This window comes from Sus scrofa, chromosome 14 (assembly GCF_054392235.1).
Source record: "Sus scrofa isolate SSC_HxYL_T2T_F1_AM1 chromosome 14, Sscrofa_HxYL_maternal_Yorkshire_Landrace_v2.0, whole genome shotgun sequence".
Classification (NCBI taxonomy): Eukaryota; Metazoa; Chordata; class Mammalia; order Artiodactyla; family Suidae; genus Sus; species Sus scrofa.
The window spans coordinates 43,882,815-43,902,501 of NC_139396.1; the positions used below are offsets into that span (position 1 = coordinate 43,882,815).

Sequence of the window (19,687 nt, forward strand, 5' to 3'; positions counted from 1 at the left end):
CCAAAGCAGGAGTCACTTTTGCACTGGTACCTGAAAGATAAGTGAGGACTGGCGCGGTGGAAGGTTGGTGCTCAGGGGCGACGAACAGGTGCCAGAGCCACAACTCTGCACCTCACAGACCCCACCCCCGCGTGCTTACTAGCCAACCCCCAACGAGGTAGGGGCGGGGTGGAATGGCTACGCCGACACCCTGACAGCTAGGGCGGGGCGGGGACCAGAGCCTGGCCACGCCACTTCCGCCGGAAGCTCAATTGTCCGGCTTCCTGTCGGAGTTGGTCCGGCCAGTCCCGAAGCTACTTTTTAACAAGGGAAGGTGCTCCAAATTCGCTTCCTGAAGTCCGTCTCAGGCGAGTTTCGACTAGGCTGGATTCCAGCCCTGCGGCCGGAGCATTCGGGGCCCGAGGGCAGCTGCTGGCTAACAGAAGAGGGCTTTCTCTCTTCCGGAACGGAGACAGCGCACGCAGGCTTCCGGGGGGTCATTTTCCGTCGCCGCGCCGTGCTCCGCCCCCCGCGCAGCCACGTCTCAGCCAGAGCAGCCGGGCCGGGCGTTCGCCGCGGCTTCCGCAGCGCAGGGGTGAGGGTCGTGGGGCGGTGCCTGGGCAGAGGCTTGGGCTGGGGAAGGCGTGGGGAACAGGAGGACAGCGGTTGGGTCGGGGCCAGGGACAGGCGAAGGGCGGCTGGGCTTTGGGCGCACGCGAAGGGCCGGCCAAGGCTCCACCTGGAGCGGCAACGCCCCGCGCTAGTCCGGCTCCTCACCGTTGGTAGCCTCTGGGCCTAGAAGCTGCACTGTGCAGCTGTTAGCGGAACCGGCCTCATAAATATCCCAACATTCGCGTTCTTCCGTAGTGCTGTCCACGCGCGCCGGGGAGTAATTTGTTCAGAGGTTCCCACGGCTGCTGTTGGAGCTGCAGAGAAACATCTCTTGTCCTTGTGTAGAAGTTCTGTCAAGATGACAGGCGTGACATGGTGTCCGGTGGTTAGTGTGAAGCCTGGTTTAAAGAATCCGTGTGTGCTCTGCTCTCTCTCCACCTCGAGTCCATCTCATTTCTGGGTGTTTCACCAGAATGTGTTTCATAGCGGTGTTTTCATCAGTGTAGTGATAATTTCCAGAGGGAGTGGGACCAGGCGTCGTCTCTAGTATGATGCAGGTGAACAGCTCGACCTTCATTCAACAGCTCTTTGCTGAGTGTCGGTCGTGCCCGGCACTGTTCACTGTAGATCCTGGGTGATAGGATTGGAGTCGTGTCAGGGCCTCACTGAGCTCGCGCTGTAGTGGAGGGATACAGACAGTAAATGAAGCCATTTCTGAGAGAGTATTGCGTGGTGCTTGGGCCAGATCTATAAGAAGGTCTTGGGGGAGGTGACTTTTGAGTCAAAGCCTCTATGACAAGAAACTAGCCATGCAAACATGCGATAAGACTGTTTCAGGCAAGATGACCAAGTGTGAAGCCCTGAGGGAGGAGTAAATTGGTGTTTTTTTAGATACAGTATGGCAAGCGTGTAATGAAAAAGGAAGAAAGTGAGAGGGGACAAGGATGCAATGTAGGAAGGGGCTAGACGGTATGCAGCTTCCTAGTTCGTGGTAAGAGGCTTAGATTTTATTGTCAGTGTGATTGAAAACCACTGGGACATTGTAAGCCATTTACTGGGGACTCATGGTTTTTTTTTTAACATTTTAAATTATCCCTTAAATATTGCAAACATTACTGGAGTGATAGCTTTCAGTTGCAGTGCACCTCGAATGGTAAGAAAAGGAAATAAAAATCATATGACATAACTCAAATTCAGAAGTAGTCTTTTTTATTTTTTTTAAGCCAGTTGCCTTAAGCAGCAGTGTGCTTTTTTAACTTGCAATGTTAGTTTCAGATGTAAAACATAGTAATTTGATATAAATACTGGCTGTATTCTCTGTGCTGTACATTACATTCTTGTAACTTATTTATTTAATTATTTTTATTTTTTTTTGGCTATACTTCCCAGGCTAGGGATCAAACCCTCACCACAGCAGTGACAATGCTGGATCCTTATCCTGCTGAGCCACCAGGGAAATCCAGGTTTTAATCATTTATTTACTGAAGTTCCCACTGTGGCACGGTGGGTTAATGATCTGGCTCATCTCAGTGGAGGTGATGGATCAATCCCTGGCCCAGTGCAATGGGTTAAGGATCCTAAGTTGCTGCAGCTGTGGTGTAGGTCACACCTCTGGCTTGGATTCACTCCCTGCCTCGGGAACTTCCGTGTGCCAAGGGTGTGTCTAAAAAAAAAAAAAAAAACAAAATTCTTTAAAAATTTAAAAAATTTATTTATTTTATACCTAGTAGTTTGTACCTCTTAATCCCCTTCACCTACTTTGCCCCTTCTCCTTCCCTTCTCCAGTGACCACTAGTTTATTCTCCGTATCTGTGAGTCTGTTTGTTTTAATATTTGTTCATGTGTTTTATCGTTCAGATTCCACATATAAGTGATAACATACAGTATTTGACTTTCTCTGACTTATTTCACTAACATGATACCCCCTAGGAGTTCCCACTGTGGTGCGATGGGATGGGTGGCATTTTGGGAGTGCTGGGACTCAGGTTCAATCTTCTGCGCAGCACAGTGGATTGGTGATCGGTGTTATTGCACCTGTGGCTTGGGTCACAACTGTGGCTTGGATCTGATTCTTGACCCAGGAACTCCACATGCCTTGGGGCGGCCAAAAAAAGAAAAACAACAAAAATAAAATCATAATATCCTCCAGGTCCATTCATGTTGTCACAAATGGCAAAATTTTATTTGTTTATTTTACCTGCACCCGTGACATGTGCAGGTTCCCAGGACAGGGATCAAATCTGCACCACAGCAACGACCCCAGCCACTGCAGTGATGGTGCCAGATCCTTAACCTGCTGTGCTACAAGGAAACTCCCAAACAGTGCGCTTTCTTAAATGAGAAAATCTTTGACTTTTAGCTATTGATTTTGACAAGCAACAATTAAAGGGAAAATAACACTAAATAGCTGCCATTTATTGAAGACACAGGACGTGTGTCTTATTGCACTTAATCCTAGCACAGATTTTTTATTTATTTTTTCATCATCGTACTGATGAGGTCACCAGCTAGGAAATCTGCCCCTCAGCTCATAGCTGAAGGTGGAGGACTCAGGACCTAAAGCCAAGATGTGTGATGTCTGAGTCTGTCCTTTACATTATATGATGACAGCAGGCTTTCTGGGCTTTCACTTTGGCTATGCTCTGTTTCTAATCGCCGATAGGGACATCTTAAATAAGATGGGCTAGATGGAGCTGTTCATGTGCAACTGCCAGATCCATGTAATCCGCCGTCTGGGGGAAGCTGGAATCACCTGGATGTTAGGATGGTGCTGCTCCTTCTGAAGTCTCCTGACGTCAGACAGTGGTGAACCTAGAGTTAGAAACACTCTGAGGTTCTAAGTGATGGCTGTGCCCCGTCTCTTCCCTCTGGGAAACACAGCAGAGTGCAGGCAGTCAAAAGTGGTACTGTGATTGGACTAGTTCTTTTTTTCAACTACAGAGTGGAGTGCATGTAAGTAATCACAGCTTCCTTGTTCTGTGCTCCCAGCTGTCTGACCCTCCTTGTCCTGTTTTTGTCGGCAGACTGAGATAATGAGGCCCTGAGTGACTGAGTCATGCTAAGGAAAGTTCATATGAGCTTGAGGGGAGACAGAGAATACCCATTTATATGTGTGAGGAGAAGTGTCTTTTCACTAGAGGCTGTGACTTCTGCCTCTGTGGCTTCAGGAAGCACTGCATGTGAACAGGAGCCACCTTCATAAGTTACCAAAACAAGTCACAGTCCTGGGCTCGAATCCTTGGCTGCACCTTCCATCTCTGGAGGGGGTAGGGTTCCTTGGGAATCAGAGACTTCTTGTTTAGCAAGAAATCCAAGTGAAAAAAAAGGGAATGTGCAAAAATGGAACAAGCAGAGTGAGTGATGGCATTGGGCTCAAATAGCCTGGTGCATTTCTCTCTGTCTGTGGCATGCCACCATCTCAGCCAGTGGTTCTCTTCCTTGCCCAGGGTTAAGGTTAGGTGTTGTCATGGCAAGATTTGGTGGCACATCCTCTGTGGCTCCTTTCCTGCCCTTTCTTCTCCGTTGGCATGTCCTGTCTTTAGTAGGTAAGTCCGATCCCGCTGGCTGTCCTGCTTTTCCTTCTCGGCCAGGTGACACTGCTCCTCTGGGTGGTGGCCATCACAAGCTGCTCTCCCAGGGGTGATCTTTGCCCTCACTGGAACTGTGGCTTCCAACTCTTTTTAGTAGAAGTAGAGTTTTTTGATATTTGAAAAGGCATTGTGGATGCTCAAGGATGCAAATGCTGTTATCATTTTGTTTTGGAAGCACTAGCTTGATTGCAGAGAGGTGGAACATGATGGGGAGGCAAGGATTTAAGTCCGTAGCCTGTGTTGGGCACCACTCCGTGCAGGGAGTATGTGTGGGGCGGAGCCGACTTGGGGAGGTGATTATGCCTCCAAGGGTGTTAGTGAGCGTGATGGAATAGAGGGCACCCACACAGCTGCAGTGTGATATGCATGCCGGGGGTGTCGTGAGGGCAGAAGGGAGTGGGCCAGGAAGAGGCTTGTGAGCAGTGTCCCATGGTAGACGTGGACGGATCCACAGGGATTTGCCTGGTACTCAAGGGGAGAAAGGCACCGTCACAGAGTCCAGGCTTCTGCCTGAAAAGCACTGACCTGTCTTTGTTACCCCCTCAGGCATCTTAGGGAGCATGGTGGAAATTTCGTTTAGACATCTTCACCTGCACCCCCACAAGACAGAAGCAGACATTTCAAAGCAAAATGCAAACATTTCCTTTTGTTAAGGGATGTGTCAGGATGGCTAGCACATACAGTATGCGATTTGCAGTGGCAGTTGATTCTGCATTCCCACACGTCCATCTGTAGTCATCCATCCTTGAAGTGGAGCCTGTAGTGAAGGGACAGCCTGGCCCTTCTTTAGTTTTTTTGTTTTTTGGCTTTGCCTGTAACACAAAAGTTCCGAGGCCAGGGGTCGAACCTGCACCACAGCAGCAACCCAAGCCACAGCTGTGACAACACCAGATCCTTAACCAGCTGAACCACCACAGGACTCCGGCCTGCCTATCCTTTTGCTGATATGCCTTGCCTTGCTTTGCCTTGCATTGCGGGCCTATTTTCTACAGTGTCACATCCTGGCCTGGCTGTCTTACCTCCAGATGTTGCCAGGGAGTGTCTGGGACAGCAGCCATGAGGCAGGCTCAGCGAGTGTCCCTGTGGTTTTCTCTGGAGCCAGGACCTTGTGAAATGGTGATTTTCAGAGGGGCCTGGGTGGAGGTGTGCATGTGCAAGGACAGGTATGGGGCCTCCAAGGGCCCATTTGTCTACCTAGCTCATCCCTCAATCTGGTAGGTGTGTCCAGGATGGAAGAGGTTATGAGATTGAGGGCTCATTGCACATAGGATCACTTTTTGGTTGGCCTTAGTACTTCCCTTCATTTCAGACGTCATCCTCAAATATTTACATGCGCTGGGCACCATGAGCCACAGTGGCTCCCAGTGCTTTTTTTTTTTGGTCTTTTTAGGGCTGCGCCTGCGGCCCATGGAGCTTCCCAGGCTAGGGGTCAAATTGGAGCTGCAGGCCTACACCACAGCCACAGCAACATGGAATCAAGCTGCATCTTCGACCTACACCACAGCTCATGGCAATGCCAGATCCTTAACCCACTGAGCGAGGCCAGGGATCAAACTTGTGTCCTCCTGGATGCTAGTCAGATTCGTTTCCACAGAGCCACAGTGGAAACTCCCCCAGTGCTTTTTGAATGAGCTATACTGGATTTTAGTTACCCATGTTTTCACACAGTTCTATCAATGGTCCTTTCAAGTACAGACCCGAAGTGCTGGTTTTGCAGGTAATAGCACACATAGCCTTTTTACCTTCATAACAGTGTCATAGCTGGCCTGCAGGGAACCAGACTGCAGAGGAATGTGTGAGTGCCACACACTACAGAGTTCCCAAGATGGACGCTGCTGTTGCTGGTCACTCACCACTGGGTAGACCAGGTTGTGCCAGCCACCAGGGATTGCTAGTTTGTAAGTGAGAGATGGTAGGGGACTGGACAAGCAGGTGCAGTGGCCCACTGAGTGAGGGTCAGCTCCTGCTTAGGCTCTTTTTCTGAAAGGAATGTCATGTAAGTTTTAGCCCTCAAACTGTGAAATGGAACAGTACTAGGATAATATGAAACCTTATCTTAAAGGAAGCAAGTACCAACACTTCTGCAGAATGAATAATAACAGCACCCTATCTTTTGATGAGGAAATGAGCTGATAATATCCTCACTACACTTCAAAAGCAGGAGTTCCCAAGTGGTTCAGCAGGTTATAGATTGGGCATTGTCACTGCTGTAGCATGGGTTAGATCCCTGTCCTGGGAACCTCCGCATGCCACAGACGCAGCCAAAACAACAACAACAAAAGCAATAGCCAGTTGCCAAACATGGGTGAAATTTTGCTTCCTTAAACTCAGCCTGGTAGGATGGGCTAAGAGATAGCAGATCCTGTAAGAAATAAAGGCTGCATTGGGTCACTTGCTGTGAGATACTTTATCTCTGGCCCATCCCAGAGTGGCCTCTCTCCATGTGTCCTCGTCCCCCTTTCTGTGATAGCATGCAGTTTACTCCACTCCAGGAAGTGGCATTGTCCACATTGCCTGGAGCTGTGGCCAGGGTACTGTCATGCCAGGTGTCTAGGGAGAGGAGCTTGCCCTGGGTGTCCAGTACTGAAGCCACTGGCCGCATGTGGATATTTACACACAAATTATGCGGATATTTACACACAAATTAAGTTTGAAGAAGTGAAAACTCACTTCCTTAGTCACCCAAGTCCTAGCCATTGACAGAGCTTCTCTTCCTGGCAGGATAATCTTAAAGACCAGCACCAATATAGAGAACACCTTGGGGAAAGGGCCTGGGTGTGGCCGGGTCAGCATTTTATCCTCAAAATCTGGGATGCTGGAGGATTATTGGTGCTCAAGGATTATTTCTTGAATGAATAAATCTACATGTGTTTATTATGCAAATGCAAGTTTGGAACTAAATGTTAGTCTTGGAATTGTTAGTTCAAATCTGACAAACAGCTCCCTGATGGCACAGCAGGTTAAGTAAGGATCCCACATTGTCATTGCTTCGCCTCGGGTCGCTGCTGTGGCACAAGTTTAGTCCCTGGCCCCAGAACTTCCAGTGCCTTGGGAGTGGCCAAAAAAAAAAAAAATCAGACGAAGTTTCATAACAATCTTCTTTCTCTTTTTCCTCCTCTCAGGTATCATGATATTACTTGGTTTGATTTCAAGCTATCTGTGAGCCTTCAAATCCTCTCCCCAAAATGGAAAACCTAGGGTGGTCCATCCCAGGAGCTCTTGGCTGTTGCTAATGGCAGAAATCAAACTCACCAGCAGTTCCCTCACAGCCCCTGAGTGTCAGCCCAGCCTGTGTCATCCTGGCCATGGATGGTGTGGTGGCCATGCAGGATGGTCCAGAGGACAGATCCAGCAATGGCCCCGAGGCTCTCCCAAAGCCCCCAGGCTCACTGGCGCTACTGGACCAGCAGGAGGAAGCCCAGTGTAAGTTGCCAGTTACTCTGTGTGCAGTTGACATTGTGCCTTGAAACAGAATGTGGGTCAGCTTGCATTTTGGAGGAAGACTGTGGTGTTCCTAATGAACTTTTTAATTCATTCAGAGTGTGTTTTTAGTAATCAGATGAGGGTTTTTTTTCCTTAGCTGATGCCAACTTTGAACCAGGCACCACGTGTGTTAAACAGGATAGGAGCCACCCCACTTTGCTGCTCCAGCAGGACAGAGCAGCGTTGTTTAGCCTTGAGGCTTCTGTAGGTCTTCACTGACACATTATTGTTCCCTACCTAATGTTCTACCTTTCTTGGTTGGTTGCCAGAATTTTGCTCACTGGCGTCCAAAAATGGTCCACTGGTGATCTGAGGATGATTGGATCCTCTTTGCACCTTTGACAAGTTATTTGTGCATCAGAAGTACAGGGTGAATTAGTCTCTCTGTTTTCATGCCCCTTCCTGGTCAGTGTGTGCTTGAAAACCAGAGCGTGTACATGTTCTGATTTCCTAGCAGAAACTGCATTCCTGTTCTTCTAAAACAATGCTCAAGCACCTAAAGTGGCTTTGCTGGTTGTCTGGTTGCCAGGCGAGCCCAGTGTGCTCAGGCCAAGACCAAGGGCTCTGCACTGGAATAGCTCCAGACCTGCCACTAAGAGCCGTGAGCCCTGAGGCAAGAGCCTCAGTTTAGCTCAGTCTCACTCTCCGCTTGAGAAAATGGGCAGATCTGCCTTTGTCTTAGGATAGTTCTGAGGCTGAAAGATGTGGCCTCTGTCAAATGTAGGCACGTGGACAGCACCCAGAAAGTGATGCTGACCATGTAGGTGACATCACAGTTACTTGTTTACCCATAATTAGGCTTGTGTTTGGAAATAATCAAGTCTTATGCTTTTTTGGCCCTTCTTTTAGATTTTTTTTTTTTAGAGTCCAATAGAATGCTCAAAAAAATTCCCTTGTTATGTAAACAGGAAGGTTTAGAGACTCTCCCAGATCTTTAAGCCCATGAGAAAGTGGTATTTAGGCCCTGATTAACTTACATTTGAAACGCAACATCTCCTCCCCTCCAGCAGTGGGGCTAGAGGGCTGTTTGTGTAAGAGAACAGGGGGTCATGTCAGGTCCCATCTGGCTCTGCTGCGTGTCTGGGGTACCCTGTTATATTCTGGTTTGCCTTTCAGGGTGGCCTGACAATAAGCAGCCGTATAGTTGGGATTCACATTTTAAGTGACAGAAACCTAGTTTAAATTTGCTTGGGCACAAAGGGAATTTCCTAGATGCAGCCTGAGTACGTCATGAGGTCCGAGTGCTGCTGACCCCAAGAGAAGGTGGGGCATCGACATGCTTGGGAACCCCTGGAATTCACCCGAAGTTCTTTGACTTGGTTCTTTGACTGCTGACAGGCTGGCCCATTGGTGGCCTTTCTTCCTTGTTTGCTTTTGATAGAGAAATAGGTTTCAGTTACTGTATAAACATGTCTGTAATGTTAGTGGAGGAAGCTGAGCTTGATACGTGGGCAAGTAGTCATCACTGGTTTGTCAGTCAGAAGCACAAACTCTGGGTTCTGAACTCAGCTTTGCCGTAATTATTCGGATCAGCTATTCTAACTCTGCCTTTGATTTCTTGTTTTGGAGGATAAACTTAAGTTTTGAAATCAGCCCTTTGTAAATGGGAGGCTGTGATACTGGTTGGCACTGCTGTTAACCTGCCTGTGAGAAACATCGTCAGCTCTGTTTTAAGCATTTGTGGGAGGTTTTTTGCTATTTTTTTTTTTTTTAAACAGACTCATAAGATTTCTCACCAGTTTCGTTAAAATGAAAAGGAAACACTCCTGCTTGCATTCTTGGGTGGAGAGTGAGGAGGGCCTTCCACAGATGAGGGGTCAGGCTCTGTGAGGCCGAGTAACTTGTCCCACATCGCCCACTTGCAGAAGGGAACCAGCTCCTCTCTGAGCAAACAGAGGCTGTGGGGAGTGTCCATGTGTCTGGATTCAGCTGTATGTCTGAAAAATGACTTTATCTCATTGTTAAAAACCATGACAGCCCAGCACATCATCTTTTCTAGGCACCAATGTCGAGGTAAACAGAGCATCAGATGAAGGCGGAAGCCAAGGGGACACCTGTCAGAATGGGCCGATGCCACAGTTCCCAGACCCTCCATCGTCAGTGGGTCCTGACGCCTCTCCAGGTGTGGCTGGTTTCCATGACAACCTAAGGAAGTCTCAGGGGACTAGTGCTGAGGGCAGTGGTAGAAAAGAAGCTTTGCAGTCCCTGAGACTCAGTCTTCCTATGCAAGAAACGCAACTGTGTAAGCATCTTCCTGCTGGGCTATTCCCACCCTCCCCTTCCTGCCTCCCCGGGCCCTTGTCACTCACCATGCTTGAGGCCCAGGTGTAAAGGGCCTGTGCGTGTATATGTTTTGTCTCCCTGGCTAGTGAGCAAGTAGCCAGTGAGGAATTGATCCCAATAAGCTTTTTTTTTTTTTTTTTTTTTTTTTTTTTTTTTTTTTTTTTTGCTTTTTTGGGCCACACCTGAGGCATATAGAAAGAAGTTCCGGACTAGGGGTTGAATCAGAGCTACAACTTCAGCCTGCACCACAGCCACACCAGATCCGACCTGCGTCTGCGACCTATGACACAGCTTGGGCAACACTGATCCTTAACCCACTGGGCAAGGCCAGGGATTGAACCCACATCCTCATGGATACTAGTTGGATTCTTAAGCCACAATGGGAACTCCTCAACAGGCTTTTTTATGAGTTACTTTCATGAACATTTATTTTCTGCTGAACCTTGTGGATTTGGGGGTGAACTGGCAGCCTGTAGAAACCTCTAGGCATTTTTCTTTTCTTCTCCTTTCTTTTAACCCCCTCTGGCCACTTCCGAGGCATGCCAAAGTTCCCAGGCCAGGGGTCGAACCCAAGCTGCTTGCAGTGACAACGCCAGATCCTTAACCCACTGCACCTCCAGGGGACTCTGAGGTTTAGATATTTTAAATTCTGTTACTAGCTAAAAAGTTGTCACAGTAGTTCTCCTCCTGTCTTTGAGCAACAGGCCCCTTGTCTGGAGCCGCCTGGGACAAGAGGCTGAGGTAACCAGTCCGGGCTTCTGGGGACACAGCTTGGCCTTTACCCAGCATGGTGTCTGAGCACCACTGGCATGAGTTCTCTTTATTTTCCAAAAGCTCAGTACATCATAATGCACTGCTGCAGAAGTTCAGATTAGTTGTGGAGGGAATCACAACCCCAGGTGTAACTGTGTAAAGGAGGCTCATTCGTGCTCCCCGCCCCTGCCTCCCATCAAGACTGATTTTCATGTTCCCCTGGACTGTCAGGGAGCAGGCCTAGAGCGTGGTGAGAGCCCTGGGCTGCTCACACAGGCACTCAGATTTGGTTATTTGGTTCCTAAAAGGCACAAAATGCCTGTGTCCTGTTCTACCAGCTGGAAGTTGCAGGGAGTGATATGCTGGTGGCGTGAGCACAACCCTGGGCCTGGCCACTGTGTCTGCCACCAGGCAGGTCCTATCTGTGGTAGGTGTCCAAGGCTCACAGTTTATAATCTCCACGTGGAATCAGTCCTTTCCAACTAGACGGCTGTGTGTCTAGAAGCCAAATCATGTCAGTACTAAAATGCAAGACAGGAATTCCCGTCGTGGTGCAGTGGAAATGAATCCAATTAGGAACTATGAGGTTTCAGGTTCTATCCCTTGCCTTGCTCAGTGGGTTAAGAATTTGGCATTGCCCTGAGCTGTGGTGTAGGTTGCAGACACAGCTCGGATCCCACATTGCTGTGGCTGTGGTGTAGGCCCATGGCTACAGCTCCGATTGGATCCCTAGCCTGGGATCTTCTATATGCTGTGGGTTCGGCCATAAAAAAAATAAATACATAAAAATAAATAAAATGCAAAACAGCCAAGTTGCTGTTCTGATTTGTCCTCTGTACCATGGTGCATTGTGAATTTCTAAATGGCCATTTCCCCACCACAGGCTCAACAGAGGCCTCACTGCCCCTGGAGAAGGAGGAGCAGGTCCGACTTCAGGCCCGGAAACGGCTGGAAGAACAGCTCAAGCAGTACAGGGTGAAGCGCCAGCAGGAAAGAGTGAGTCTCCCACTTTCGAACAAGCTCATGGAAAACGTCATGCGTGAAAAACAATCATTAATTGGGCATGATTTATTTCTCTCTGCTGGGAAGGGCTTTGTGCCTCTCTGGAAAGATCATTTTTCTCATGTAGTTCCCCCGCTTTGGGGAGAGTCCACAGGGCTCTGTTTCCTGTTCCCTCTGGTCCTTCTTCCCTTGAAACAAGCATATTTTATTTCTCAGTCCCCATGAGAGAAGAAGAGATGGCAGATACAGTACAGTTGCTCTCTGAACTTGAGCAGTTAGTGCTGGGTTTCATTTGTTTATTGTGTAAGTGTTATAGTTTCTACTGAATGGTGTTAAGATATGTGCCATGTCACACACATGGATAAGTACGCCCACATGCTATCCCAAAATCAGTTTTATTCAGGTGTGAAACTCTCATTAGGATGCTAATGAAAGCAGCCTTTTTAATCACATCAAGTGACTCTAGGAAAGGGGAGTAGGAATGTTCATTTCACTCTTCTTCCAGCTTCCCTATGGACTTGAAAATTTTCAAATTAAAAGAATTTAACTCTAGGAGTTCCCGTCATGGCTCAGTGGTTAACGAAACTGACTATGAACCATGAGGTTGCGGGTTTGATCCCTGGCCTTGCTCAGTGGGTTAAGGATCTGGCGTTGCCGTGAGCTGTGGTGTAGGTTGAAGACATGGCTCGGATCCCATGTTGCTGTGGCTCTGGAGTAGGCTGGCGGCTACAGCTCCACCTCCATATGCCGAGGGAGCGGCCCTAAAAATAGCAAAAAAAAAAAAAAAGAATTTGATTCTAACTTAAAAAAAAAAAAGCCCACTTTCGATGAATGACTTAGTAGTGACAAGTCCTCATCAGGGTTGGCTGTTTGTTTTCCCAAGAGAGAACCTTGGCTTCTCGAGTGTCACTGCTCCGAAGCCAACATAAATGGACTGGAAGGTCCAGCACCAGGCTCTGAGCCAACAGAAGCTCCCGCCCGGTCTGTCCAGATGGATTGCCAGAAGAATTTACAATGATAGCCGGTAGTCAGTCATTATATGTGCCGGGCACTGTGTTAAGTTCCCCACACGTTTTATGCTGAGGCTCAGATGGGTAAGGAACTTGCTGGAGGTCACTCAGCTGTAACCTAGCAGAGCCAAGAAACAGACCAGACAGTGTCCCTTTGCCACAGCCTGTCCCCGGCCTGCCTGCCAAAGGCTTTAAGGACAAGTTCAAAGTTCTATTTGCCTCTCTTTTTCTTTTTCTTTTTAGGGCTGCTCTTGCAGCGCAGCATATGGAGGTTCCCAGGCTAGGGGCTGAATCAACTATAGCTGCCAGCCTACACCACAGCCACAGCAACATAGAATTTGAGTTGCGTCTGTGAGCTACACCACAGCTCACAGCAATTCCGGTTCCTTAACCCACTGAGTGAGGCCAGGGATGGAACCCATGTCCTTGTGGCTGCTAGTCAGATTCATTTCCGCTGAGCCATAACGGGAAATCCTGTCTGGCTCTTCCAACATTAGGCAACGAATGTGTCAGGAGTTCAGTGTGAAATTTATCATTTCCCTGGTTTTTTTTTTTTTTTTTTTTTTTTTGTCTTTTTGGGGGCCACACCCGTGGCATATGAAGGTTCCAGGCCAGGGGTCTAATTGGAGCTGTAGCCGCAGCAGTACCGGATCCGAGCTGAATCTTGCACCTGCACCACAGCTCGAGGCAATGCTGGATCCTTAACCCACTGAGCGAGGCCAGGGATTGAACCCGAAACCTCATGGTTCCTAGTAGGATTCATTTCTGCTGCGCCACAGTGGGAACTCCTCATTTCCCAATTTTAATCATTTTGTGTATGTGTGTGTGTATATCAAACCTTAGCTTCAGTAGGAAAACTTCTCTCAAGCTGATGGACTCTTCGCCCGCTGCTCTGACCAACTTGACAATCCTGCCTGCCCACCTGCCCCCTGACCCCCACCCCCTGCTGCCCCACTGAGGAAGACAGGAAGATGTCAGGGACTTTGATCCCCACCTGTCCCTTACTCCAGAGACCCTCAGGCAGGACCAGCCAGGGCAGAGTGCAACCTGGAAAGTGCCATCCTCATGCAGATCAGCATCCGGTTCAGGCCTCCCCATAACCCGGGGAAGCTCAGGGCTGAAGTGGTCACGAGGGTCGAGGTGCCAGCAGCCAAGTTGAGGCTTGAACCTGCCTAAATGCAGAGCCATGCTCCCTATTGCGAGGCTTGTGACGAGTCAGCGTGGCCTGTTGGTTTATAGAACCGTACAGGATAACCGCGTGAAGCTTTGTGTAAGAGCACAGGTTAGTTCAAATGGGAAACTTTGCTGATGGAACCCATTATAATGGTTGTCCCACATGAAAAGAATCAGGAGCATCTCAATAGGTGCGGAAGAGGTAGCTGATAAAATTCAGAACTTTTGATTCAAAAATACAAACAAAAACAAACCAGGAGTAGAAGCACATTTCTTTAGGAATGTAGTTCACACCTCATACCTAAATGGTATAGACTTTTTTTTTTAATTGTTTGTCTTTTTAGGGCCACACCTGAGGCATATGAAGGTTCCCAGGCTAGGGGTCAAATCAGAGCTGTAGCTGCTGGCCTACACCGCAGCCATAGCAATGCCAGATCCGAGCCGAATCTGCAACCTACACCTCGGCTTATGGCAACGCTAGATCCTTAACCCACTGAGTGAGGCCAGGCATCCGAATCCTCATGGATTCTAGTCAGATTCATTTCCACTCAGCCACGACGGGAACTCCTAAATGGTATAGGCTATGAATAAAAGCCCTTCCTTGTTCATAGTCTGATAAATGTCCTGAGAACATCTCTGTCTGTGCCTTCACGTGGAGGGGATGATAGTTTTTATGCAGGAGGAGCACCTTCTCTGTGCTGTTTTTTTTTTTTTTTTTTTTTTTTTTTTGTATTTTTAGGGCCACACCCAAGGCATATGGAAGCTCCTGGGCTGGGGGTCGAATCGCAGCTGCTGCTGCCGGCCTACATCAGCTGGAATACAGAAATGCTGAATCCAAGCCTCATCTGTGACCTACACCACACCTCACAGAACTCCAGGTCCTTAACCCCCTGAGTGTGGTCAGGGATTGAACCTGCTTCCTCATGCATACTAGTCAGGTTCGTTACCACTGGGCCACTTGATTTGACCTTTCCCACTAACCTGTCCTGAGTTATTGGGTAGAGGTTTTTTGTATCTGTTAGTTGATGTGTATTGCCCTCCAAATAGAGTAGACTAGTTTTTCATTCTGGTTAGCAGCATGTAGGACTGCTAACTTTCTCATCCTTGGCAGAATTAGAAATAACAAAAATTGAATTTTTGTCCTCCAATAGCTGAAAGAAACAACTTCCTAACAGGAAGTATTTATGGATTGGCTGTTTGGGTGTCTGGCAGTCTTTGTCCATTTTTCTCTTAGTGTCTTTTTCCTCTGGAGGTGCCATATATAAGGAAATTATCCCTTTTTAGTTAGCATTTACATTTTTTTTAGTTTTTATTTTTTGATTTTTAAATTTTTTTTTATTTTTTAATTTTTGAAAAATTTTTGACTGCACCTGTGGCATGTGTAAGTTCTTGAACCAGGGATCAAACCCACACCATAGCAGTGACCCAAATGACATTCAGTGTTGACTGGATCCTTAACCCACTGAGCCACCAGGGAAGTCCCCCTTTGGTATTTTTGCAAATAATTTTTTCTCAGTTTGCCATGTCTTTTGACTTCTGGCATATTTTTTGCTGCACATCAGTTTTGAAATGTTTACAGTCAAAATTTTCAGTCTTTGCTGTTACTTCTTTTGGCTTTACTTCATATTTAAGAGGAGCTCCCTGTTTGAAGGATATAAACAAATTCACCCATGTTTTTTCTTATATAAAAAATAAGAGCCGGTATAAAAAGTATTAAAAAGTTTTGGTTTTGACTGTGAAAATTGACTCTGTTTGAAATGTTTTGAATGAAAGCAAGAGATAGGAATGACCCTCTTTGTGGACAGCTGGTCACTTGTCTCAAATTGCTTATTTTGTATCTGCCTTCTCCCCACTGGTTGGAATACTCCCTTATCGTGGTGCTTCATAAATACCTATAGACCCCACCTCATTCTCGTACCACTTCCTGGGCTGAGTTCTGTGTCATCAGCCTTTGTGCTGCTTTTCTAGTTCTCAGTGAATCTAACCATGGCAGCTTTCTAGTGTGTGTTACCATCCGGGAGGCCTGGTCAGTCCACTGCCCCACTCTCACTCCTCCTCACTGTTCCTGGTTCATTGTCCTTCTGGTTGTATCCTAGCATCATTTCAAGACACTCAGCCTCTACCTTGTCCCTTGCTGCTTTGGGATTGCATTGACTTTTTAGAATAACATAGAGTTTAAGATTAACCTGTAAGAGAGAGGCATGGTGATTTAGCACCAAGGAACTCTGTCTTCCTTCATTCCTAGACTCATTCAAGGCCCCTTGGGAAATTCTAGCTAACATGATGATATAAGAAAAAGAATTAAGAAGTATAAATATTGAAAAAGAGGAGAAGTGGTATTGTTTATCTAGTCACTTATGATGGAGCATGATAATGTGAGAAAAGGGAATGTATATGTATATGTGTGACTGGGTCACCTTGCTGTAGAGTGTAAAATTGACAGAACATTGTAAACCAGCAATAATGGAAAAAAAGAAAAATCATTTAAGATGTTTAAAAAAAAGAAATGGTATTACTATTTGCAGGTGTTTTTCTCAAGGAAAACTCTGGAGAACCAACTAAAAAACTGCTGTTATAAACGTTTACAAATGTAAAGTTATTAAAATAATTGGGGTTCAGAAAATTATGAGTTTAAAGTAAAAATATGAGGGAGTTTTCATCATGGCTCAGTGGTTAACGAATCTGACTAGGAACCATGAGGTTGTGGGTTCGATTCCTGGTCTTGCTCAGTGGGTTAAAGGATCCGACGTTGCCGTGAGCTGTGGTGTAGGTCACAGACGCGGCTCAGATCCCGTGTTGCTGTGGCTCTGGCGTAGGCCGGTGGCTACAGCTCTGATTCGACCCCTAGCCTGGGAACCTCCACATGCCGCGGAAGCGGCCCTAGAAAAGGCAAAAAGATAAAAAAAGAAAAAAAAAGAAAATTACTGGGAGAAGACAATATTTATAATATCAACAGAATGATAAAGTGTTTAAGTATTAAGTTAAAATGGCTACAGAAATTCAAGAACTTAGTTCTAGGGCATATAGCCAGGCTGTGGATCAAAATGGCAACAAATGTGGGTTAGAATTTAGATGCCCATAACTTCCTCTGTGAGGAACATGCAAGCAGATATGAATAAATGGAGGGAAATAGCTCATTATTCCCTCAGTAATTTAAGGCAGTTTTTTTTTTTTTTTTTAAGGCTGCGCCAGCGACATATGGAAGTTCCCAGGCAAGGGGTTGAATCTGATCTGCAGCTGTGGACCTGCATCTCACCTGTGGCAATCCTGGTTCCTTTAACCACTGTGCTGGGCTGGGGGGGGTCAAACTTGATCCTCCATAGCAACCTGAGTCGCTGCAGTCAGATTCTTTCTTTTCTTTTCTTTCTTTCTTTCTTTTTTTTTTGGGGGGGGGTGTCTTTTTAGAGTCACACCTATGGCATATGGAAGTTCGCAGCTTAGGGGTTGAATTGGAGCTGCAGCTCCCGACCTACACCATAGCCATAACAATGAGGGATCCGAGGTATGACATCCATCACAGCTCACGGCAATGCCGGATCGTTAACCCACTGAGCGAGGCCAGGGATTGAACCTGCATCCTCATGGATACTAGTTGGGTTCATTACTGCTGAGCTACAATAGGAAGTCGTACAATCCAGATTCTTAACCTATTATGCTACAGAGGAGCTCCAAATTCAAGGCAGCTGTAATTCAATGGAACTTCTAAAGTTTTATTGAAGTATAGTTGACTTACGATATTGTAATAATTTCTACTGTACAACAAAATGATTCAGTTACACATATACCTGTCTATTCTCTCAGGTTCTTTTCCCATGTAGGTTATCGCAGAATAGTGGGTAGAGTTCCCTGTGCTATAAACCAGGTCCCGACTGGCCAATCATTCCATATATCACAGTGTGCATATACCAGTCCCCCCCACCCCAAGCTGTCCCTTCCTCCAGCCTGTCCCCTTTGGTAACCATAAGTCTCCAACAGAACCTTTTTTAACTTGAAGAAAAATTTCGAGTTTATTTAAAAGAAAAAGTATGGAAGGATAGCCAGGAAATTTTTGTAAAGGAAGGGCTTCCTCTAATAGATGTTTAAACTGCTATCAGATCCCAGCCAGGAAAGGCATGTGCTTGGACCATCATGGGCCCTGACATGGAGGCAGTGAGGTTACAGAGGCGAGAAGGCCTGGGTGGAGTCATGGTGCTGAGCCTCGTGGTGGGGGGGTGCTCTGTTTATAGAAGTGGTGCGGCCTCTCTGGATAGCAGTTTTTGAGTGCTGCTTATCAGTTTCAAACGTAATTCTTGTACTTTTGTTTCCTTCTCAGTCCAGTCAACCCGTAACTAAAACGAGACTTTTTAGCACACTTGATCCTGAACTCATGTTGAACCCAGAAACCTTACCAAGGGCCAGTGCTGTGGCCATGACAAAGGAATACTCCTTCCTGCGCACCAGTGTCCCTCGGGGGCCGAAGGTGGGCAGCTTAGGGCTCCTGGCACATCCTAAAGAGAAAAAAAGTTCCAAATCAAGCAAAATTCGGTCTCTGGCTGATTACAGAACTGAAGAGTCAGATGCCCAGAACTCTGGTGGAAGTGTCCCAGCTGTGGACTCTGCCAGGGCTTCCCTGAAGCAGAACCGGAGCAGCGGGACGTCAGTGGTGTCTGAGGTCAGCCTGTGTCCTGAGGCTGACGACCGCCTGGAGAACGCGTCCCTGACGGGAGACAACGTGTCTGAGGCTGACGGAAATGAGAGCGACAGCTCCTCCTACAGCAGTGTCTCCACCCGTGGGGCACTCAGCCTGCTGGCCAACAGCCTGGGTACAAGAGAGGCCCCCTACGTGGTCAGTGGCCAGGAGGTGGCCGCTGCTGCCCTGGGCCAGTTCCCCTCCATCTCGGATGTCCTCCAGGCTGCTGCAGCTGAGCACCAAGACCAGAGGCAGGAGGTCAACGGGGAGACGCGGAGCCGGGCAGACAGCATCTGCAGCAGGTGGGTGAGGCAGGCATCCAACCGTACCCTTGGTCTTGGCTGCTTCACTTACACGTGGGTCTTCCTCTGTAGAAGATGAGATCGGGCGTAAGGAGCAGTCACCTGCAGTAGCGAGATATCCTGTCTCCCAGGGTTTGTGGAGGCCTGACTAAAGCTGTTCAGGTGCTCAGTGGGCTCGCATCACTGTAATGGTGTTCTGGCCAGCTGGTGCCCAAGGAGGCCCTGCTGTGGGCGGGAGGGTTTATTGTAGCAGTCTCATAAGAGCTTTAGCTTGCTACCGAAATCTCATTCCTTGTTTAATTTTTACCATTATTATTATTTTTTAACAGCCATGCCCATGGCATGTGGAAGTTCCCAGGCCAGGGATCAAATCAGAGCTGCAGCTGCCAGCCAGCACCACAGCCATAGCAACGCCAATGATTGAACCCACATCCTTATGGATACTAGTCAGGTTCTTAATCCCCTGAGACACGACAGGCACTCCTCCTTGTTTATTTATTTATTTTTTTTCATTTTTAGGGCTGCACCCTTGGCATATGGAGGTTCCCAGGCTAGGGGTTGAATTGGAGGTATAGCCGCTGGCCTCCATCATAGCCATAGCAACACAGGATCAGAGCTGAGTCTGCGATTTACACCACAGCTCACAGCAGCACCACATCCTTAACCCACTGAGCGAGGCAAGGGATCAAACCTGCATCCTCATGGATCCTAGTCGGGTTCATTAACCACTAAGCCACGAAAGGAATGCCCTCCTTTTTTAATTTTTAAAAATTAGGGGAGAGTAGCAGAGATGTGTGGGGTGTGGGGAGTATGGATAAGTGGAGAGGAAAG

At 47.5% G+C, this 19,687-nt stretch overlaps 1 protein-coding gene across 5 annotated transcripts in view; it reads left to right on the forward strand.

The window, feature by feature from the left end:
• The first annotated feature begins 249 nt into the window (after positions 1–249).
• GOLGA3 (golgin A3) overlaps positions 250–19,687 on the forward strand; it is a 48,947-nt gene continuing 29,509 nt past the window's right edge. For 2 of the 5 annotated variants that reach the window (XR_014825806.1, XM_021073867.2), the window contains exons 1-5: positions 519–574; positions 7,304–7,604; positions 9,664–9,906; positions 11,584–11,696; positions 18,198–18,856. Coding sequence is in view for 4 of the 5 variants with exons in the window: in XM_021073867.2 (XP_020929526.2) it covers positions 7,487–7,604; positions 9,664–9,906; positions 11,584–11,696; positions 18,198–18,856 (1,133 nt within the window). In the remaining variant the exon portion in view is untranslated. Of the gene's footprint in view, positions 348–518; positions 575–7,303; positions 7,605–9,663; positions 9,907–11,583; positions 11,697–18,197; positions 18,857–19,687 lie in introns of those variants that run through there. The other 3 variants (XM_021073868.2, XM_084993413.1, XM_021073869.2) reach the window with 3 other exon arrangements.